Raw genomic sequence first — 25,050 nt, forward strand, 5'->3', positions numbered from 1 at the left:
ATTATATATAAACTAAAATATATATATATTTTAGTTGTTGATTGACCCTTATTTTATTTATTTATTTACATGAGGTGCTGAGAATTGAACCCAGTGCCTCACACATGCTAGGCAAGCAACGTACTACTGAGCCACACCCCAGCCCAACACGCACTGCTTTTAATTTTAAATCCCCTTTATCCTATTTTCTGCCAGCCCCATTTCCTTGGTGCCAAAGGAAATCTGACGGGTCATGCCAATTCCCTTGTGACTGATGTATCAATGGCAAAAGAACATGTTTAACATCTAAGGGTCCTGGAGAAAAGTCTTAATGGAGCCTATTACCTTCCTTCTCAGCACTTCTCATGCATTCCCCACTTCCTACAGTGTAAAGGAAGCCAAATCACCTTTCATCACCCTCCAGGATCAAAGAAGGAAACCACAACGGGCTGCCTGGAAAAATTGGCCTCCCTGCTTCAGTAATGTCAGCTGCTGGGGCAGGCATGGCTCACATCCACACAGACAGGATCTTAAGGCTTCAGAGGTCCTCTCTGCCCTTCACTTTCCCCAAGAAGGAAGGCATCAGCGGTTCTCAACCCTGACTGTAGGCAACCATACCCCCGCCCTACTGCAAAGACTTGGATTCAACTGCACTTGGATTCAACCTTGACATAGGCATTTTGTTTAACTTTTACATCAACATTATTGAGACATAATTTACACACAATAAAATGTACATATTTTCAATGTACAGTATGATAAGTTTTGACAAATGCACCACCATTCTCCAGATTACAGAACATTTTCATTAACCCAGAAGTTCCCTTGTATCCCTCTGCAGTCCACCCTTCATCCACACCCCGGGCCCAAGGCAATCACTGATCTGTTTTCTATCACTAAACATAAGATTTACTTGTTCTAAAATTTCATATAAATGGAAACATATAGAGTGTACTCATTGTGCTTGGCTCCTTTTTATTAGCATAATGTTTTTTGGATTCGTTTACATTGTATCTATCAGCATTCTGTTTCTTTTTATTACTGAGTAGTATACGTGGAAGTACCATAATAGGTTTTTTCATTCATCTGTTGATGGACGTTTGGGTTGTTTCCAGTTTGGGCTATTGTGAATGAAGTATCAGCTTCCTATGGCAGCTGAAACAAATTACTGAAAACTTGGTGGCTTAAAATAACACTCAAGAGTTCTGGAGGTCAGAACTCCAAAATTAATTTCATTGGGCTGAAACCAAGGTGTCAGCAGGACTGCTTTTTCTTGGGGGACTCATAGAAAGAGTCTGTTTTTATGCTTTTTTTTTTTTTTAACAATGAGATCTGACTCATGACCCCTTCTTCTATCTTCAAAGCCAGTGGTATAGCATCTTCTTATGACTATGCTCCCATCACATGGCCTTCCTCTCTTTTATCTGTAATTTCCCACTCATAAAGGCACTTTAGATTGCATTCAGGGCCCACCTATTCAAGCTTAACCTCCCCATCACAAAATCCTCAAATTATTCTTTTTTTTTTTCCCAGTACTGGAGATTTAACCCAGGGGTGCTTTTCTACTGAGCCACATCCCCAGCCCCCCCCCTTTTAATTTTTTTTTTATTTTGATACCGGGTCTCACTGAGTTGCTTAGGGCCTTGCTAAACTATTGAGGCTGGTCTTGAACTTTCGATCCTCCTGCTTGACTCCTTCTGGAGTCACCCAGCTATCCTTAAATTAATTCTATCTTCAAAGTCTTATATGGATTAGATAACATTCACAGGTTCCAAAAATTAGGACATGGACAACTTTGGGGAAGGGGTGGTATTATTCAGCCCACCACAAGCACTGTTGTAAATATCTAGGTACAAGTCTTTGTGTAGACAAATGTTTTTATTTCTTTTCTGTAAATACCTAAAAATACCAGAAGTTGCAGGGCGTGGTGGCACATGCCTGTAATCCCAGTGGCTTGGTAGGCTGAGGCAGGAGGATTGCGAGTGCCCTTGAGTTCACCCCAGTTACCCATCCCCTGCAAAAAAAAATTGCTGGTTCAGATGGTAAGTACATATTTAATTCCATAAGAATATACCAGAATCTGGGTGTGGTGGCTCACACATATAATCACACGTATAACCTCGTGAGGCTGAGGCAAGAGAATTGTAAGTTCAAATACCAAGGCCCTGTCTCTAAATAAAATATAAAAAAGGGATGGGGATGTGGCTCAGTGGTAAAGGGCCCCTGGGTTCAATACCTGGTACCAAATAAATAAATAAATAAATAAATAGAAATAGAGAAACTACTAAACTATTTTCTAAACTGGTTATACCATTTCACATTCTTATCAGCAACATGTGAATTTCATCCATTCTCTCTAAGACCTGCTAGTGTCAATCACTTTGATATTAACCATTTTAGTGAATTTGGAGTTCATCTCCTTGTTTTAATTTGCATTTCCCCAATAATTAATGATATTAACCATATTTTCATGTAATGATTGGCCATTTATGTATTTTTTACTAATGAAGTGTTTTACCCAAAAATGTTTTCCCATTTTTAAAAATTTGGGTAGCATGTTTTCTTATTCCCGAGTTCTAAGAGTTCTTTATTTGTCATTCTGACACAAGTCTTTGTTAGATATATATTGCTATTGTCTGAAAGTGTCCCCCCAAGTTCATGACTTGGAAACTTAATCCTCAATGAAACAGTATTGAGAGGTGGTGCCTGTGAGAGTGACTGGGTGAATGGATTAATACTATTATTGTGGGAGTGGGTTCCTTATTTCAGGAGTGGGTTTCTGATAAAAGCGAGTTTGGCTTATGCTTTCTCTCCCTGCCCTGCCCCCCAATCCTCTTTTTCTATTGCCCATATCATGTTTTCTGCCTCATTATGATGCAGCAGGATATAAGATATAAGTTAGATATAAGATATAAGTTAGTTGCTAGATATAAGTTCCTTGACCTTGGACTTCCCAGTCCCAGAACTGTTAAAAAAAAAAAAAAAAAAAAAAATATATATATATATATATATATATATATATATAAGTCTCACTGTTTTGTATGTTCTTGCTTTACATTATTGTTGTTTTGGGTAGTGGGGATTTAATATAGAGCCTTGTGGGAGACCAACCTTGCACTTGACTGAGTCATACTTCCCGTTGGTGCTCAGTAGAAGAAATGTGTTAGAGCTTTCCCCAAGGGTCCGTGTCTTGTGCATGGGTGTGTCTGGCTACAGCCCCATGGGTGAAGCTGTGCTCACCTGTCCTTTGTAATATAACCCCTTGCCCTGTTTAGGATAGAATCTTCCATGGAAGTACCTTGTGTGTGTCCCCTTCTCTTACTGTGCCCTTGGGTGTGGCCTACCCAGGTGTCAGTCAACCTGCTGACAGTGGACATCATGAAGATAGACTCAGCCCCTGAAACCTGACCCCTTGCGTCATCTGAATAGCTTCTCCTCAATAAAAGAGGGTCAGTGCGTGCTCTCGCTCTCTCTTCCTGCGGACTCTTAAGGTCAGAGGAGCTGTCACATCGACCCCAAAGAAAAAGGTATTTGGGTCTCTTGTGTGGTTATTTCGTGCAGCCCAGTTAGCCCAATTTAACTGGAGTGACCCCTGAGCCTTTTAGTTGCAAACAGAAACCTGGAAGAGCCTCATACATACTAGGCAATCACTCTATCACTGACCTACATCCTCAACTCCTTTAAAAATTTTTTTATTTGGGCACCAGGTCTCACTAGGTTGCCCAAGCTGGCCTTGAATTTGCAATTCTTGTGTCTCAGACTCCCCAGTAACTGGGATTACAAACATACACCACCATGCCTAGCTGAAACCTTCATTCTTTATAAATTACTCAGCCTCGACTATTCTGTTATAGCAGCACAAAATAGACTGACAGAAATAGTTCAAATATTTCCTCTCACTCTGTGGCTTGTTTGTCATTTTCTTAACAATGTCTTTCCATAATTGGATGAAGTCCAATATAACTCTTTTTAAAATTTTATAGTTCATGCTTTTTATATTCTAAGAAATCTTTGTCTATTCACAATCACATTTTTTTTTAAAAAAATGCTGCAAGTAACTTTCACGCACAGGCAAAGTTGAGAACTATTAGTCTGAAAGGAACCTGATCTAGCTTTCTCAAATTAACCTGAGTTTCTGCCAGAGAAACTTAAGAGTATGAAAGGTAAAACAGGAGTACAGTGAACTGGAGTAACGTAAAAACAAGGATGCAACTGAGAGTCTTAGAACTGTCTGAATTGACTGGGTTCTGAGCTTAAGTGTGAGCAGCTGTCAAGGGCCAGAAACAGTAAGTTGAAAAAGCAAAAGTCAGAAATACTTTTACTGTATTCCAACTAAGGGAAAGGAGGAAAAGAGAGCCCAGATTGCCCTCTCCCCTGTGGGAAACAACAGCCCCAAGTTCATTTCAGTTTAAACTGATCAAGTGGGAAAAATTATTTCTGTTCTTGGTGGGATTCTTTAGAACATGCTTCTCACAGAGACCACATGGGCATGGGGATCAGACTTGGCAGTGTTTGGTCGCCGTTTTTGAAGCCACCACATTAAACAAATGGAGGTGGCAGCAATAATATTTGCCCAAACCTTGCTTCCAACAGGGGTCAGACAGACTGAGCTTTCATTACATGAGAGGAGATGTCCAGAGCACCAAATGGGCTCAATTTTCTCTGGAGTCCTGGACAAAGTGAGTCTGTTTCTAAGCTCTGAACAGGAGGTTACTTTCTCCAGATGTTATATTTAGCTAAAGGAATCTCCAACACAGTTTCATGTAAAATGCAAAATATGTCCCAAAAGACATAACCACAAACCAGAGGGCCAGCAGGGAGCATCCCCTAAGGGAGTACAGTAGCATACAGGGGCCAATTGTGCAGCCACCCTGAGATCCCCAATTGGCTGAATTAGCTGTGAGCCAGATTTTTTGGCTAGTTCTCAAATTTAATGAGACTTTGTTTCCCCTCTTACTAGAGACTCTGCCCCTGGGGAGAAAAGCATGCAGCCATATTCCACTCCAAGTCACAGCTGCTTCCCCAACACCAGGTGGAAGAAACAATTTAAAGTTGACCAGCAAACGAGAGCAGATGTTGGAAACCATGGAGATGCTGAAAAGTACCCTCATGCCTACATGAAGTGTGGCCCTGGCCACCTCCACGCCTTTTGAAGGTTCATGTGCAAAATGTTAGATTAATTCTACAAGGAAGTAAAATATCCACATGCAATGAAAAAAAGTAAGAATGCCTGGGCTGCCCTTTTCCTGCATACCACACCTAGATCATCCTAATAGACCATGTTCATGGGTTTTAGAGCCAATGTTCTGGATTTGAATTCTAGCCTCACCCCATTTTTGCTTAATCTCTTTAAGCCTCAGTTTCCTCCTTAATAAAATAAAGATAATAATAGTAACTAACTTTTAGAATTATTGTAAGGATTAAAAAATAATGCATAAGAATGTTTAACACAATATCTGGCACATAGGGGTTCAAAAACTTCTAGCTTATATTATCATAACTTTGGCCACTGAATTTTAGATGACAATTAATATAAAACACAGATGTGCACTTTCAAGAGAGAAATAAAGTCATCTTTTCTGAAACCTGTGTCTCCAGAGAAATAGATTTTCTTTTTGCTGCTAGAACCAAATTTACTAGTAAAACAAAAGCTATATCTAGTGTATACTCTTGGATTCCAGTCTGGCGTCTCTTAGTTGCTGGTCATTACAGATAACAGCATCTGAAACAATGCTTGATTCTTCAAGAAATTTGGTCTTAAGTTGCTTAAGCTAGCCCTCAACCCACCCACACCTCTCTTTTGTTTGTTCTATCTCTGGGGCTGCAATTTATCTATCAAAATTTAACAATGGTTATCCAACAACCAGAAGGAAGCCCCAGTGTAGGATACCCTTGTTGTCACAGAACTGTAGAATATTGGATTTAGAAGGCACCAAGGAGACTGTATAGCTCATACTCTTTTTTTTTTTTTAAGTTTAGGGAACTGAGGCATACAAGGACATAATTGCTCAAGCATTAATGGCAGAGCCAGGTCCAACAGAAAGGGTCACTTGGAAAAGATCTCTGCTCTGATAGCACAAAGCAAGCCTCCAAAAGCTTCTCCAACTGAATATGGTGGTTGGGCACATTCTTTAGGTCTCTTATGTGATTACTATGCCTTAACCAATGCAACATATTCTAAACAAAAGGGATTGAAAAACTAGGGTATGGAGAATGTTTCTTTGCCAATTTCTAGAAAGCAAAGAGGCTCTCACCCAGCCCAAACAGAAGGAATCTTCTCTTCTGATCTATCAGCTAGCTTCTGAGAGGATTCTGTATACTTGCAGTCCCAAGGGAGAAAAAAAATTGATCACCCTGTGGGACAGTAAACATTGGTCATGCAACAATCCTATGAGTATCTCTAATCAACTATAATTTAATCGAAACAAAGTTATTAAGAGGAAGTCCTATGATCTGTACACAAAATGGAGAATGAGAGAAACCAGACCCAGAGAATATTGATAGTATGATTCTACTTATATAAAGTGTGAAACCAAGCAAAACTAATCTTTGATGTTAAAAGTCAGGACAGTAGTTATCCTTAGGGGTTTGGAAGTGGGGATGAATAGAGCATAAGGGGTGGGGGACTCCTGGGGCACTGAATTGTTCTGTTTCTTCATCTAGAGCTGGTTACACAGGTGTGCTCACTTTGTGAAAATGCACTGAGCTGTAAACCTATGATCGTGCACTTCTCTTCAGTGAAATGTAATATATGAACAGTCCTAGGAGAAATCAGAAATTCTTCATTACAGCCCCAGCATAAAAATGCACGCTTGTAGAGATCAATCTTGAGACCATGGCTAGGAATATGGTTCTTGGGTGGATTTTCCTTCTGAGGGTGATACATCCCATGGCTCATATATGTGCCATACATTTGGGCCTCTGGTGAAGTAAATGTGGATGTGCTCTTAAGGATCCAGGAACACTAATGGCTTTGCCATATGGCTGCCTTCACTTTAGACATCATTGATATCTGGAGAGTCTAGACAACTCTCTCACCTTGGTTCTTCTCTACACTTCTAAGGCTGGAAGAGAAGGCAGTGAAAGACTAGGTGAAATCAAGCTAGGTAAACAACTCTCACAGAAATTTTTTCTCAAAGGAACAGAAAGAATGGAGGCTACCAGTCAATCCCCTTTTCTTCTCATGGTGGTCTAAGTGGTTGTGGAAACCTATTTCTCTCAAGATTTTACCTAGGTTTTCATTATAGTCACACTTGAACAACCCACCAAAGGTTGCAGAATAATTCAAATAAATAAAAAGCAAGCTAGAGCAGATGCTGGAAACCATGGAGATGCTGAAAAGGATCCTTATCCCTAAATGAAGTGTGGCTCTGGCCAAAACACAGCTAGGCCAGTAAATATAGCAAGTGAGCTCTGAGAGGAAGAATCTTTCTCTTCCTTCTTTTCTTTTCAGATGATTGTACTCTCAGCATCCTGTCTCTACAACACAGGGAAAGCCCCTCATGGATGTAGTCATTCTCAGTTCTTTTTGAGGCTGGTCAATACAGAAGACATTGGGTATTAATTCCAGTGAAATCTGGAAAACTTCCTAACATTAAGGGTTGAAAAAGTGTTCCAACAGGTATAGCCATCTCAATGACAATCCTGATTATCACAGCCTTCTCTCTCTCAGCCTCAAATCTTTTTTTTCCTCTTTTTAATTAACACTGTATGGTTTTTAGTTTTGGTTTTGGTGATACTGGAAAGAACCCAGGAGTGCTCTACCAGTAAGCTAACTGCCCAGTTTTTTCTTTTCTTTTTTAATATTTTCAATTTTGAGACAAGGTCTCACCAAGTTATTCAGGCTAAACTCCAGTTTGTGATCTTCCTTCCTTAGCCTCTGGAGTCACTGGGATAACAGGCATGTGCCGTCATGCCCAGCCAACCTCAAATCTTAACACTGGATTTTGTCAAACAGAAACCAGTGAAATCTAAATAGCTCTTTCTATCTGTGACTTGTGGGAATTTTGTTTACCTTCTAGAAAGTCTTTAGGGATGTTAGAGATTGAGTTTCAGGCATGGCATGCTGTGTATAATGGTCGGGGCCTTTGCCACTTGTAACCAAACCTCATGAATAAAGGACTCCACTGAGAAACTCTTCTTGAGTTCCTGGGTTTCTAAGAGGTGGGTTCCACCGCTGATAGGAAAGGTGAATTTAGCAGGAATTCTTTAAGATTATTACAATTATTTTTAATGTTTTCTTAGTCAAATTTCTCAACCTACACTCAAGGAAACGTGATAAAAACTGAGCCTCAGAAAGCATGGAGAGACCCCAAACAAAGATACATCAGGATAAAAACAACCAAATTCATACGTACCTTAGGCCAAGATGAGAAAATGAAAACCAAAACACAAACACACATGAATTTGGTAAATAAGCTAGCAGAGGAAAACATGAAACAACACCGAGGTCCCCTAAATCCCAACCATGTCACAAATCACTTGAGGAAACCACCAAAACACACACAGTATTAATAACATGCAGATTATGAAAGATGGTGCCAGTTCTGGGATTGTACTTTATAATGGTTAACTTTCCCAGGACTTTAGTTCTGAAAGGAAGAAAAGAATGCTTATTCAACAATTTTTTCCTCCCTGAATATGAAGCAAAGAATGGTCAGTGGAAAGTCTAATAAGATATCCTTCCTCTTATTTACAAGATTGTGTCACTGCTCCTGCCAAGAACGTCACTATATCTACGTACTTTCTTAAAGAGTCTTCCTGAGTCCTCGCTGACTTGGACAAATCGAGGAATTATATTATTCAGGTAGATGTCACTCAGGGTGGTATGGTCCCTGCTCTCCCGCTTCACTTGGTTTAAGAGGAGATTCCAACAGTTGACTGGAGAAAGAACATTCTGGTCCTTCCTGCAGAGAAACAGCAATAAAAGTAAATTAATAAATAAATATTGGTAAGATTCCAGGGCCAACATATACAATTACAGTCTATGCCACAAATCAAAGCAAAACCCGAAAGATGTCTTTCCTGAAGGTTGCATCCCTACTTTTTTCTTTTTCTAAAAATCCATAGACAGAGAGAGAGAGAGAGAGAGAGAGAGAGAGAGAGAGAATATAAGAATAACATGAAGTGAGGGAGGGAAAAGGGTAGGGAAAGTAGAGAAGAAAGAGAAAGAGAAAGAAGCAGAATTATTTGTTGAACACTCATGTTCTACGAATTTGTTAGAACTTTAAATGTATTAACTCATTTAAGCTCCACTGTTTCATCCTAAGAACAGAGCTACCATTTTCACTATTTGACTGATTAGAAAACCAAAGCTCAGAGGGGTTGTCACTTGCCCCCAAGCCATTGCATGGTTAGTAATAGATAGCTAGGGACTAGAACCACAGTTCTCTGCAGACACTGAAGTCCATAACCTTAGCCTTTAGATTACCTGGCTTAGATGGTACAAAATCATTAGAGCACTACAAATTAAATCCTCACAAGTTGTAGGATACAATGACAACAACTTTGGAGACAACTGCCATAAAAAAGTCATGGAACACTCTTCAGTTCCATGGTACACATCCAAATAGATTTGATTTCATTGAGTGAACCATGACCTCATTTCCCATATAACCAAAAACACAAACCTCATCTGAACATAAGTATTCCAAAATATTCACAGATCCAGAGGGGTAAAGTGCTAAACCTAGTTGTTCACTTCAAATGAAAACAATGTGATCCAAAAGAATAACTGTTACTTAGCTCACAGTACTAATTTAAGCAACAGTACTAATTTCTGCATCTGGGAGTTGGATTTCTTTAAGGAGAGAAACAGAAAGTAGGAAAAATTTGTGATACTGTTTATCAAGGGATAATGAGTATTTGGCACACGGCTAGTCCTTTACACACGTTGTTTAATTTAAACACCACAACTATCTGATGAGATGGGTGTTATTAACCACACTGGTGGAAAAGTGGACCAAAATGAAAACAAAAACCCAACCAAACAAACAAAAAAATCTGATTAAACAACTTTCCTCCAGGGCACACAGCTAAAAAGTGGCAGTAGAGGAGTTCAAAAAGCACACCTATAATTGCAAAGCCTGCTCTTAACCACTCAAAAGAATCCTACCCAGGGTACTCAATCCCCTCTTGCTCCTCTAGTCAGTCTTCGAATACAAAGGAAGGGAGTTGAGAGTGGCTTGGTCCATCAAGGCTAGACACAGGTGGGCAACTGTGACTTGTAAAGCTGAAAGTTCAACTTGGAATGTCCAGTTCCATAGTAATAACTACTAACACATAATTAGATCATATCTACTTAGGCTTTACAACATACCAGACCAGCCAGGCTTGGTGGCACATGCCTATCATCTCAGCAACTCAGGAGACCCAGGCAGGCTTGGTGGCACATGCCTATCATCTCAGCAAGTCAGGAGACCCAGGCAGAAAGATCACAAGTTCAAAGCTAGCCTCAGCAACTCAGTGAGGCCCTAAGAAATTTAGTGAGACCCTTTCTCAAAATAAATGAATAAATAAATAAAAAGAGATGAGGATGTAGAGCAATGGTAAAATGCCCCTGGGTTCAATTCCTGGTACCCAAAACAAAACAAAATAATAAGACCAGCATACACATACACAAGACCAGCAAGTCAAATATCTGTCTAATCAATCTAAAAAGTTGCTTCAAACCAAAGAACTTTAGAGTCTCATCTAAAATCTGTTCTAAACTTGTCCTTTTCCCTACCCCAGGCATCACACTTCCACAGACAAAATAACTTAACACTTATGTGCCAATCACTGTGACATTATGTCAATTACCTTTCTAGGGAATTTTTAAAAGACTTATATGGGAATTTTAAAATACACTAGCCAGAGGGAGACATACAAGTCATTAATTCACTCCTAAAATTGTTTAGCGTCTGGATAAAAAAAGGTCAACAGAAAACAATCCAAAAATCAAATAGTGAGAGATTTAAACACGTTTTCAATGTTTCCATTGCAAAGAACATCTCAAATTGATTCCAAATCAGTTTTAGTTAACTATTCTAAAACAAAACCAAAACAAAACAAAAAACACCAAAATCTACTTTACATTTTTATCAAGTGGTTTCTCTTGGCAAGATACCCACATCTTCAGGAAGCAAAGAATGTACCAGGCCATTACACTTGCTTTTTAAAATTAGGGCAGATCTCACAAGACCTTAAATTTCAAACTGCTTCTTATAGGAAAATGTGGGTTGGGAATCCATACTGTGCTTTATGCATGCAAACATGATGCTTCAATTTAATTCCACAAATACATAAATATTTGTATCTTAAATAAACAAGGTACAGTATTAGGAGTGTCAGTGGTTATAAAGGCACCAATGTCCCAGTGCAGTGTGGAAAACAGAGAAAAACCTCTAGTAAGACAGAATACTGGTGAGTTAAATAAACAAAGAGCCAGCTAGCTCACAAACAGGGCACCACAGATCACAAGAGGCAGAAACCCATCCAAGGAAATCAAAGTCAATCATGAAAAAAAGAATGCAAGATATACAGCCCCAGGCCTCTAATATGTATGTTTATATCCCCAAGCACCCTCAAAAGAAAGGATGAGCAAGCATGATAGGTGGGGGCTGGGCTATAGCTCAGTGGGAGAGCTTGGCCTTGTAAGCCTGGTGATACATTGAAGGGGGAACCTTTTAAAATAAAATGCATTGTCACTTAAGGCTATGAAGTGTACTGAGAACTTTTTTTTGGTGATGCTGGGAGGTGGAACTCAGGGCCTTGCTATCACATACAGTGCAACAGCTATTATGATTGATTGGTTTCACTGAGTAGGGGCTTTTAAATTGTGTTCTGAGAAACTCTGGAATGAACTGAAAATCACATTTCAACTAAAACTGTAAAACATTCATATAAATGAGCAATCCCGTTAAAATGAACAAGGCCCTTGGACCCAGGTTCCCCGACTTAGACAACACTGAAATGTCTCCTAGGTCACTAGGACAGCTTCTATGTATGAAAGCCTCAGAACAAAGAATCACTGCATGCAATGGAACTTCTAAACAATGTGCTATTAGTTCGAATGGATGTAGCTCTGCACAGGTTATTTCTTTTTCATTTAAGCCTGTGTGTGCCTCCCTAGAAAAGGCTGTACAGGTGAGCACATAACTCAACAATCATCCAAGTTCAACTATGTGTCACAGAAAGCTGACAATTGGGTTCATGGGAGATCATGGCTGGCTGGTGAGAATCAATCTTCTCAATATCATATCATTTCATTATCAATTAACACAATGCTAATGATACATGTTGGGGCTTATCTAATTAATAGTTATGAAGGGGGATGGGAAGAGCTGGTGGGTAATGTTAGAGATTAATTTTTTTTTCTTTTGTACCACAATTGAGCCACATCCCCAGCCTTTTTTCTATTTTATTTAGAGACAGGGTCTCACTGAGTTGCTTAGAACCTCACTAAATTGCTCAGGCTGATCTTGAACTCATGATCCTCCTGCCTTAGCCTCCCAAACCACTGGGATTACAGATGTTCGCCATCATGCCTGACAGTGATTCAATTTTAAAACAAAGATTGTTTTTTTCAAGCACCTGAATCAATTTAAAACTATCTCAAGATTATAATAACTCTGTGTAAGTAAGAATTTTCTTGGTAGTGAACAACTCAAACCAAAACCAGAAATAACTTGGATGCTGAAACCGATACAAAAACTGTAATACTTATTCACAACTCTGATTTCAATATTTTTAGTTCATAAGCACAGCTTCATTGTTCACAGTGATTGACTCTGTAATAAGTGGTTTTTATAAATGTGTGCTTTAAAACTAGATCCAGTAAAGCGCTTGCCTACATGCACGAGGCCTGGATTTAATCCCTGATACTGCAAAAAAAAAAAAAAAAAAAAAATCCACTGTTTTGATCTATTTCATATATTTAAATTCTATGCAAGAATTTTGTTTTACAAAAGCAGTCTATGATTTAAACACACACACACACACACACACACACACACACACACACACACTAGAACTTGCTTGTTTCCTCTAGGGGTTCCCAAGCTTCCTTTTACTTTTCAATATTTCAGGTTCTCTGAGTCTGTATGCTTTCTCAGACACACTCCTCCTTTCCACTGAGGTGTTTTAATTAATTCACTTATTTATTTTGGGGCGGCAGTAGGGTAGGAGAGGTGAAGATAATGTGGGGAGAGGGGAATGCAAATACACAAGCAATTTTCCCAGCCAACACGAACAAAGATGAAACACACTTCGAAACACACTTCGGGCTGGAAAATAAGCAAGTCAACGAGACGTGATTTCATAGGGAGCATATTAAGGCTCTGTGAGAGTGGTTTCCTGCTCTAGCGGCTTTGCAGCCTTATTTTATTTGGGGCCACTGGAGCCAAGGGAACTTCATTTGGTTGGGAGATTGAAATTTGTCTTTATATCTTTTCCGTCTATCATTTGTTTGCATAGTGTCTTTGCTTTCCCCGCCCCCAGAGCCCCAGGTTGTGTAATACTTGGGCATTTAAAGACAAGGGTCTGCATCCCTTAGGAATGTGCTGAACAGCTGCAAACCTCCTCAAACACTAATCCTTAAAAAGCAGACAAAATATCCAGAAGTATTTTTCTTACTTAAAAAAAATTTTCAGGGGGAAGATCAAGAAAACATCATACTATACTGGAGAGGGGATGACTCCAGTCACAAGAAAGGGGATCCAGAAAGTCGCAAGGCGGCTGTGCATCTGCAGAAGGGATTATCACTACAAATGCACTGGAACAGATAAACCTGCACAGCTGAATCATTAGTTTCAAAGACATTAGCCCAGCTTTTCTCTCTCAATTTAGACTACTTATGAATGTTCAACAAACTTAGCAACAATGCTCAAAGGGATTTCACTAAAATATCCAGAATGAAGAGCCAACTCCATAAACTTGGCCTACTGTATTCAGACTTTCTCCTTTCCATATCCCTTCTGTTTGGTTTCACCTAAAACGTGGACATGTGTCCATTGGTGTACATCTAGCTCCTAAAGATCTTCAATGCATGACTATAAAATCCTGGAAGCTCTCCTAACCTAAGATGACATTTAATTCCTAATTGCTACATTCACGGCTCTGCAGATGGCATGCGTGGCACAAGCCTGGCATTAATGGAAGGGTTGAGCTTCTACATTTGCTGTGGTGCAGTGGGTTCCTTCTGGGGCTAATGGTCTCTGACTTGTGCACTCTCAGGGGGGTTGTGTGGATCGACTGAGATGATGGTTGCAAAAGGACTAGAGCAACATGAAAGCTCGACACAAATTGTGAGGAAATATTATTATTTTTATTTCCAAACAAACTAGGATTCAGTTTTCATCAATTTCCAATACACTCCTCACCCAGCCCTGGGCCAGGGCCAAGAGTGCAGCCTGCTGAAAATGCACAGCCCTCGGCAAATAATGGTTAGGATAAGATGGCAGCAACAGGCAATTAACAAAGCAGCTGTAAGTGTCTGGGAAGACGTGAGGGAGATACCAAGGGGAGAGCAGAATTCAATCTTCCACCATCCTTTCCCTAAGGGACCAGGTGGAACGATCCGTCCTGCATTCCACAGTGGGTACTATGTGCTGAGGTTGACAGGAAGACATCCAAAAGGGAGCCCAGATTGCCAGAACCCTAGATGCCTCAGCAGCTTCCAGACCCCCACCACTGTCTCAGAATTCCTATCAAATCTGCCAGTCTGTAGAGAGCTGCCAAATATCAATGCATCTAAGAATAATAGAATTTCTCACTTTGAAAAATAGACATATCTGTGATGATAGACAAAACCCAGATGATTTCAACACATCATTCAATATAAGTTATTAAGCATCCAATGAGGAGGAGGATTAAAAAAATAAGGCGCATGCCTGATAAAAGAGATCATTTAGTGATGGTTGGATAGAAAGCTAGTGACGAGGAGGCTGGATTATTTTAACCTAAATTCCCTCCTGGCACCTTGATTAAAATGAAATGAACTGAGGCAGCCAAAGAGATTATTTTATTCAGATGAGTGTTATTAGCCTTTCTGGCTTATTTTCTCTATTATGCATTTTGCTGATGCTGACAGAAGCAGACGGGCTGGATAGAGAGGCAAAGCTGCAGCGGATTTATGGTCTGACAGTGCCATGCATAAAATCAGACCCTTGCTGACCCAGATAAGCCAGAGGATGGATTGGATTTGCTGGGGAAGGTGTTAAAAGAAGGAGGGGGAAAAATCCCCAAGGTAGAAACTGACTTGAAAAAGAATCTGCCTGTAAGGGCGACTGCTGGTTTTTTGACCCAGTAGTACAGTGGCAGCCTGGAGGCGTCTTTCAAAGAGAAGAGGGTAGACAGGGGGCGGGCACACTCCTCTGGGCTTATCACAGCTCTGGCTTCAACTTTGCCAGCAATGAGACCAGAGTTGGGAGAGTTCAGAGACAGAAAAAGTGCCAAAAGCAAAAATAATGTATTTTACGTATGGAGAAATGAGCTTTCAAGTTTTCAAGTTAGTACCACAAACTGCCTTCAGTAACCTAAACAGATGATTAGAAAGGATTCAAACGGTGGCATACCCACCTTACTCAAAATAGTCTAAATTGTTCCCTATAATCAAGTTTGGGGGAATTGCTGTATGGAAACAGGATTTTTGTGGCTCTGGATTAGTTCCACAGAGCTTAGCCACGCCCTTTGGGGAATGTCATGCCCAAGAGCTGGGAGCTTAGGATTCTACTTTGAAGTAGAGAACTGGACTAGCACCGTGTCCAATATCTGTTAAGTGCTTAATAACAATTTCCTGAATGATTATGGGACCAAGGTTCTTCCAGGTTAGGTCAGAGAACTAGGAATGGCCCTCAAATGGGAGGCACTATTGACTCTCACTGGAGTTGACTCAATTTATGACACAAGAGATTTTTCCTTCTCTTTGACCACCCCATGGCACCCTATCACAGGGGAGAGGAGGCAACTGGAGTTTCTTCATACTTCTTAAGACCTTAGATTCCATGAGACTGTAGTCTCAAGATTTGAATCTCTGCAATCCAAATTTCTTGCCTAGATTTTTGACATCTTATTGTCTAGACTCCTTTAAGTCCCTGATCTCATTTCGTTCATTTATTCAACAGATACTAATTGAGTACCTACTGTGTACCAAACACTGTTCTGTGTACTAGGGATAAAAAGATAACCATTCTTATTTCTCATCTATTTCTCCCATTTGTAAACCTTTAGGATCAGAGATATGGATTTCTAATTCCTGGACTGTCCATCACCTGTAACCACATCCACTGGTGTCAATGAATCCATTGTGAAACCCTGACCTGGCTGACATAGAAGACCTGCCTGCTCACCAGGCCTCTGCATGGACCTTCCTTCATTTACACCCATGTCTTGGCATAGTATTCTCAGAACTGCAGGGAAGAATAAACAAAGTGGCTATTAGACTCTCCTTGTATACTCTAGACACAAACTAAATGCTGGAGGACAAGGTCTAAGCATTCAATTCCTGTGTGATCTGTAGAACGAAAGGCCTAGACAGTCACTTAGGAATTAAATTCACACCTTAGAACCCCAATTCATTCAATGAAACTAAAACACCACAGCAAGAGGGAAAGCATCACAAAAGTATGATCGATGGCCAAGGAACATTAAAGTCAAACATGTTTCTTGGTTTAAAAAGAGTCTATAACCATCTATATTACATTGACAGTTAGGTCCACATATTCCATAGAAAAACTTGCGAACAACTCTACAATTATATCTTCAGTTTTTTTCTTCTCTAGTTAATTAAGATGTCACCAGAAACCCCATAAGTAATTATAGAACATGACAAACATACAGAGAAAGAAGAAAAAAAACATGCAGATGTGTTAGCAGATTTTTTAAATAAATGAAACCTTGGAAGATGACTGAGGCAGACAGTCTGGCTCACCCCTGGTAATTCATTCTAGAGAAATAAATACCTGTCAGTGCCAAAGTGAAATGACGTCACTCAGAAATCCACACACTTATTTTCAAAGCAGTAAACACCCCCTTAGGAGCAGGCATCTCCCTGGCACCAGGCATGAGAAGAGAAGTTTGATCTACAGCCAGTAACTCCTCCTGGCTAGCTATTCAGTCCTTAAATTTGCCAAGTGCCAACAAGCCACTGGGAAGAAAGGGCATCCATAAGGGTGTCTCCCCCTCTTGTTCCTGGGACAATAAGTCCCTTTACATGGCTCATGACAGCAATGAAGAAAATATAGCTCCTGTATAACTACAGAGCTAAACAGAACAAAACCTCCATAGTCATCAGATGAGCTGTGTGCATCATTACCACTTCTCATGTGTTATTTTAATATTTATCTTGCCTTTATTGGAAGGAAGTCTCTTGAGGATAGGGTATATTTTGGAATGTTCAATAAACACCTATAACCAAGAATCAGATTGACTAATAACCAGATGCCAGAGCCACACAGAAATCCTGTAAGTGTTGAGCACAGTAAGACTACGATTCACTTAATGAATAGTTAGTTCTTATCTTCAGTCTCCATCTACCTTACCTAATCAACTGCTCCAGCACGAATCTTGTGCTCACTCTCTGGGTGGTTGTTGAGTGACCAAATTTATATGCCCATTGGCTTGTGAACTACAGCATATTATTAACCAGGTTGATATTTTATTGGCAAAATTTAAAGGGTTGGATGATGTAAGAGATGCCCTACTCAATTTCAGGTTAGTGGGTCAAATTATTGAGTTCAGGTCCTTAAGGAATCTGGATGAACAATGAACCCCATTACAGCAGGCGCTAAAGCACCTTAACCTATACTTAAGACCCAGATTCAGTTCTGCTATTTACTAGCCAAGTAATTTTGGATAAGTAGCAAATGTATTCTGGGTCTCAAATTTCCCTTATCTGTTTAAAAATATAAATGGGGACAGCAGACCTGACCTGCCTGACTCATCTGATCAGTGAGGATCAAGTCAAACAAGGTGATGTCCACAAAAAAACTTTATAGACAGGAAGTGTTCTCCAACTAAAAATCAATATCATCATCATTTCTAATTATTGTAACAACTAATACTATTACCCAACAGCCCACACAACGAATTTATACCCACAAAACAAAGTAGCTAGAGTCTTTACAAACACACCCCAAAATTCCCAAAATTACTCAATTTGACAATGAACTTGTTTTATAAATTTCCTACTTCTTCAGTGCACTAAATAGGAATATATTTTGCTTCTCTTAATTTATCACCTGATTCTCTGGAAATTCCCAAACTCAGTAAATCTGCTGTGCCTAACCTAATTGAGACATGAAAGAATTTTAAACTGCAAAGCCAGAGGGTATAAAAAATAGAATCATGGAATTTCAGAGCTAGCAGAGACTTTCAAAATGGTTCAGAGTCTAGACCAAACCTATCATTTTCTAAGTGAGGAGACTGAGACTCGGGGAACCTGAGGTCACATAGATAGTGTGGAGCAAAGCAAGCACTCAGGTCTCCTGACTAGCAAATGTTTTCTTATTTCATTGTGGTGGTTGTTATATTTCAACCAGAAACCCCTCAGCACCTACAAAGGCCTGGTGCTGCAGGAGTTAACGGAAGGTGCTCAGAGCCCCAGAGCACACAGCTATTCTAAGACAACACATAACAGGAATACCAAGGGTCCATGAACTCAGAGGGAGCAAAATCGCTGGTGCCTAACGGCGCCGGAAAGCATGTTGACACACTGCATGCGGTTACACATGAAAGGCAAGTGCAGAGGAAAAGCAGTTTTGAATCCTACCCTATTCTAATTTGGGACTGGCTTTGGGCACCTACTAGAGGGCTGTGCCACACCCCAGCCACTCTGTAAAATGACCCTTCATTATTCTGCGGCCTCAGTTAACCCCTTATTTGCCTTACTAAGAGCCACGATGGACATTTAAAAGAGAACTATCAAGAAATATGAAGTAGAATGATAATTCCATGTTTGTATAAATGTCAAAATATACTTAATGTTATGTATAACTAAAAAGAACAAATAAATATAAAATAAACAAATAAAAAAGAAATATTAAGATCTGGGAGTCGGCATGGATGAGTCTGTAATGAGAGGATTCCTGGCCTGGATTTTGATGATCCCCAAAACCACTTACCACCTTGAGGCAAGTATGACATAGAAGCCTTAAATAGCCAGGCTCCTAAGCTCAAAAGACAGCGGTTTCTCAAAGTATGAGTCTTCAGGACCCCAAATCACACTGCATCAGAATGACTAGAGTGTTTGTTTAAATGTGGATTCTCATGCTCTTTAACAGAGATTACAATTCACCAGAGCAATGTCCAGAAATCTGCCTTTTAAAGAAGCAGCCCAGGCAGTTTTATATATGCTCCAAATTTTAAAACTGATGCTCTTAAAATGATGTTGTTCAAATTGTAGGATACAACTCAATAATGGAGTTTTTTTTTTTTTTAATCAATTTACTGGCTGAGGTTGTGGCTCAGTGGTACAGCGCTTGCCTGGCATGCGGAGGGCACTGAGTTCGATCCTCAGCACCACATAAAAATGAAATGAAGGGTATTCTGTCCACCTACAAGTAAAAAATATATTTAGAAAATCAATTGACAACTAGCATTTCTCAAAAAATTAAATATAAAAGTGGAACAGAACAAAAGAATGAAGTAGAAATATCAGAGTATATCACAAAGAGTGAAAATAAGTACTGTTTTGTAAAAGTTATTTATTTAATAATGCAAACGCTTGTGTATGTGTGCATTCTAGCCTACACATTCACAATCAAAAATGGTCCTACATTCTAAGAGATAATTACACACTCCAGACCCTTTTGAGAATCGGAGGATTTTCTTCCAAGTATTTTCTTCCAAAGAAAGAAGGAAAGGAGAAAGGGAGGAAAATGTACATACATAAACGTCACAATTTACATGTAAATCAAGGGATCCATAAACTTCTGGAAGCCCATCCCCTGGGGATTTCTCTGGAAGACAGTTCCTACAGTGTCTAGTACTCTGGTTATAGTGGGCACTCAATAATTACTAGCCTATGCCAATATCTTCCTCCTGATGGTTATAAATGATCATCAATATCCTTGTTATGCACCTGTAAGGTAAGTGCCCCCCCCATGTTGGTTCTCTTCCTCTCATATTTAGGGTGACCATAAATGCTGAGTTCAACAGTGTTCTTCAGAACATCCGGAGAAAACCCTTGGTAAATTCCAAGAATGGGAATTTTGAAATTAATGTGTATGCGGCAATGTTGCTGCTTCCCAAGGAACACACTCCTTGCCTATGGGGAATGTCTACATGCTCCCTACAAGGATAGGTAGTGGGAATGGCACTGTTTTTTTTTTTTTTTGTATTCTGATCAGTAAAACCAATAGAGGACCATCAACTTTATTCCCAAGTGGGTGACTTCTTTGCCCAACGACACAGAAGCCAAGTCCCACCTTCTCTATATGACCAAAAAGGATATAAATCCCTTAGTTCTCTGTGGAGCATTCACACAGGGCATAGACAATTAGAAAGACATCAACAATTCCAGCTTGATTTTCTTTCCCCACTGATCAATATTTATTGTATTTCAATTTTTTCCAGTACAACCTAAAATATAAAGTACAATTATGTTCTGCTTGTATGCATGTCAATATGATAAAATCCTTAAATTCCTTGGTAAAGAGGTTTCTGCATTTGTAATATTCAACAATATGACAACATGGCTGTAACATTTTAAATGGTTTCCCTGTATCCAAACTTACTATTCCCCAATTCTCTTTCCTACATTACTGTGTGGAACATTTCTATGCTTTTACATGTGTAACACATTTAAGTCCAGGTTTGTCTGTACTGCAGGAAGGATTCTCATGATCTGCGCCTGCTCATCTTTCTACCCTTGATATTTTTTTCATTCTCCTTTTTTCTCATATCAACACAAACTACTTTCAATTCTATGCCAAAATGCTGTTTGAATCCATTTCTTTGCATACGTACCTTTCCCTCTTTCTGAAATACTGCCCTTGAGTCTTTGCTAATATAACTCTTTGTTTGCTAATATAACTCTGTTTTTGGAAATCCAGTTCAGATGTAACTTCCTCTAAATTATTCTTTTTAAAAATTTATTTCAATTAGGTATATATGACAGCAGAGTACCACCTCATTGGTTAAACCTATCAACACATAGAGTTAAATGGGGGTAAAAATTTTAGAAACCAGCCTTTGCTAAGGGAGGCATACAAAGAAGTGATATAAAGGGATAAGGTATATGGAGAAGGGGATGGGGTGGATAGAGGAATGAAGGGGGAAGACACAGACTCAAACCCCAAAACTATTCTAAAATTTCCTGATGCTTTTCAGTAATTTGTTTTCATGCAATGGAAATTGGCACAGCATCTAGGAAGCTTTGGGCCCATCTGTTTTTGAACTTAAGCTGTAGGCAAGATTCAGAACAGCTGGAATCAGCAACACTGACCAGGTTATATGTGTCTAGAGGAAAGAGAAATAAAATGAGTGTGTGGGAGATGGAGTATGAAGGATATGTGGGGAATCTGGAAGCCATTCCTAGACAGAAAGGAGAAGATAGCCAGGTCAGAATTGATATAAAAGAGTTTTAGAAGGGTCAAAGCATCTGAGTAAATAAAGTCAACCAATGAAATAGCAAGGTATTAGAACAGGGAGACAGCAAACAGTCTAGTAACAGGTCTAACATTCTGCAAGGTTGGATGTCCGTGAACAATGCCCTAGGACTTCACCCCGAGGGACCAGACCAAGATCTCCAAAGGTCTTAAGTCAGCATGTTACAAAAGTAGAAACAGTCTGCCCAATCATAGCCCAGGGCTGACATGACAGCTGGATCCTGGGTTCCCTAAATGCAAAGGAGTGATCACCAGAATGGCAGGGAGAATGTGAGAGAGTAGACAACTTGGTAGAAATGGGCAAGGGTTCTCACTTGCAGCATGGTTTGCCCAGAGTTAGGGTTGACCCAGGAACAAGGGGAAATGTCTACAGGAGGTCTGCAGAGCACATTCCTCATCTGGCCTATGATTCCAGCACTGACTTCTGTTAATGCCCTGATTTAATTTGTGGATAAGCAGGTCCCTCACTTCTCCTGAGGCCAATCTCTAGTCAACAGAATGGATTAGGCAAAAGCTCGTTTTGGAAGGAAAAAAATAAATAAATACAAATAAATAAACCAAATTGTATTTCAAACAAATATTATAGCAGCCAGGCATACAGTACATACACCTTGGAATCCCAGTGATTGGAGAGGCTCAGGCAGGAGGATCTCAAATTCAAGCAAACCCTGAGCAACTTAGCAAGACCCAGTTTTGAAATAAAATTAAAAGAACAGGGGATTTAACTCAGAGGTAGAACATTCCTGGATTTGATTCCCAGGATGGATGGATAGATGGGTGGATGGATGGATAGATAAAAAGAAAGAGCAAGCAAGCCAAACTGAACTTCTGGGGTTTAGAAAGACCTTATGAACTAACTTTTGAATACTGTTTTCGCCCTCAAGGTTGAAAACAAAAATTACTATAAACCAGTATTAAAATCTATAGTTTTTTCCAGAGGCATAGGTTAGCAAGTTTGAAACTATGCTCTATACAGTCTAAGACTAAGCAACTAATTGAAAGTATTATGCATGAGAGGAGACTTTTTCAGAAAACAGAAACTTTGTTCAGAAAACAGTTACAAACATGGAAAGGGGAGAAAATTAAATGTAACATGGCATTTGAGTGAAATCAAAGATATTTTGTGAACTCACAGGTTTTAATATTTATAAATACAGTATCTGAATTAATGATGGTTCAACTTATTGGGATTTTTTTGACTTCACAGTGGTACGAGAGCAATATACATTCAGTAGAAACTATACTTTAAATTCTGAATTTTGATCTTTTTGCAGGCTAGCTACATGTGATATAATTCTCTGTGGTGATTCTGGACAGCAGCAGAGAGCCATCATTCCTTGTCAGCCATGAGAGATCATGAGTACAAACAACAGATACTCCACAGTGTACTTGGTTGCTAAGTGATGATATTCATCTTTTTTTTTTTTTAGAGAGAGAGAGAGAGAGAGAGAGAGAGAGAGAGAGAATTTTAATATTTTTTAGTTATTGGCGGACACAACATCTTTGTTTGTATGTGGTGCTGAGGATCGAACCCAGGCTGCACGCATGCCAGGCGAGCGCACTACCACTTGAGCCACATCCCCAGCACCAAAGTGATGATATTCAGTAAGTTGGATGCATTAAATGTAGTTTTGACTTATTTTCAGTTTACCATGGGTTTATCAGGGTGAAATTCCATCTAAGTTGAGGAGCACATATATACAGATAGAAAGAGATGTGGGCATAGAAGTACATGGGGCAGGGGTATGCATACATCTACCTACTACCTGTCTGCTGAGAGGGGCTAAAAGTAATAGTAGTCCAGTAACAAATAACACACTCAGCACCCATAGTTTCTAAATACCCTACCACACAAAAGCAACAAGGCTCTCTGAAAAAAAGACTGATTCCAGAGCCAAAGCAAGAAAAGTACAAGATGAACTTGGAACATCTTGTGCTAGAAATTAAGGAAGTACTCAAAGAAATGACATGACTCATGTCAAAAGGACTTGGGGGCCATCTTGATGGGACTCCAGTGGGCAAATCTGGAACCATATGAATATTAAAGTAAATAAAGATGGTAAAGGATTACAGCCTGTTGAATAAAATAAAATTCACAAGTTCACATTGATAGAAACAACCAACCAGACCCCCCCCCCAAAATGGGGGTGATGGGAAATCTCTTTTTTACTATAAAATTCCAATTGATAAATGTAGAAGGAATGATGATAACTGGAAAAATGACTATTTGGTAACCACTGTAATAATACTTGACTCAAATAAGGATTATCAATGGATGCTAAAACGAGGGAAGTGAAGGGCTTTACAGTACCTGATATTCACACATGGTCTCAAAGTATCTCTCCACAATATACGCTTAATTTACAAAGCACAGAACAGAATTGACTTTTCAGTGAAGCAACCTGGTAGATCCCACTTTTAGCCAAATGGTCAAAGTTAACATCACCAGTAATAGGACAAATCATCAGCAATGAGTTCTACTAGGCTGCACTTACAAGCCTAAGAAATGACCCCCAGGGCTTCCTGCCAGACGTCTACAACCTGAATCTTATCATAAGGTAATAGCAATAATTAATAGAAATATCAAATTTAGGGACACATAAAATAATTGGGCTGAGTGCTCCAAAAAATGTCAGTGTCATGAAATACAAAGGAAGATTTGAAAATCACTGCACATTAAAGGAACCTAAAGACAACTGAATGAATTGCATAATCTTGAATCTTCCTTTGCCTCAAAAGATGCTTTTGAAACAACTGGAAAAATATGTATGTCTATGAATTAGACAATATTATTGTGCCAATCAATCTTCATGTCCTTATTTTGATAAAAGAACTGTGACTTTATAAGAAAATATCCTTATTTTTGGTAAATACAAATATATGTACGGATATAAGGGCAATCATGTCTGCAACTTACAAATGTTGCAGAAAAACAAAATAAGTCTGTGGGTCGTGTATATAGAGAAAAGTATAAAGCAAATGTAGTGATATGTTAACATTTGGGGGCAATTTGTAAAATGGCATATGAAAATTCTTTGTACTATTGAAATTTTTCTGGAAGTCTACAATTGTGCTAAAATTTAAAGCAAATTTTTATTTGAAAGATTCTCTTCCAGAGGAAAAGGAAGTCATTTCTCCCATTTCTCTTTAACAATAAGTATATGCTACTTTATGTTGTTTTTTATTTAAACCTCTGTTTTCCACATGACACCAGGAACTTCCTGAGGGCAGGGCTTGGTCCTCTCTATGACCCCAGAACCTGAGCAGAACCTGTTGGTCATAGTTGAAGATGAGAATGAAGCTCAGTATTTACTACTAAATCTCATGTACTTCAAGTGACTACAAGCGTCATTCAACAATTCTGGTTCTTTGACCTTGAACTCTATGGATTATCAGAACACACACACATACAGGCACAAACTGAAACTATTTTACTTTAAATAGCAATCTTCATGAACTAGAATTATGGCTTCTTCTTCAGCGT

The 25,050-nt window shown here is 39.3% G+C and overlaps 1 protein-coding gene across 5 annotated transcripts in view; it reads right to left on the minus strand.

The window, feature by feature from the left end:
• Positions 1 to 25,050, minus strand: part of SRGAP2 (SLIT-ROBO Rho GTPase activating protein 2) — a 249,968-nt gene that overhangs the window by 110,584 nt on the left and 114,334 nt on the right. For all 5 annotated transcript variants that reach the window (XM_081299355.1, XM_081299354.1, XM_081299356.1 and 2 more), the window contains one exon: positions 8,723 to 8,885. In XM_081299355.1, coding sequence (XP_081155481.1) covers positions 8,723 to 8,885 — 163 coding nt within the window. The remainder of the gene's footprint in view (positions 1 to 8,722; positions 8,886 to 25,050) is intronic.

This window comes from Spermophilus citellus (assembly GCF_964194105.1).
Source record: "Spermophilus citellus genome assembly, chromosome: 6".
Taxonomy (NCBI): domain Eukaryota; kingdom Metazoa; phylum Chordata; class Mammalia; order Rodentia; family Sciuridae; genus Spermophilus; species Spermophilus citellus.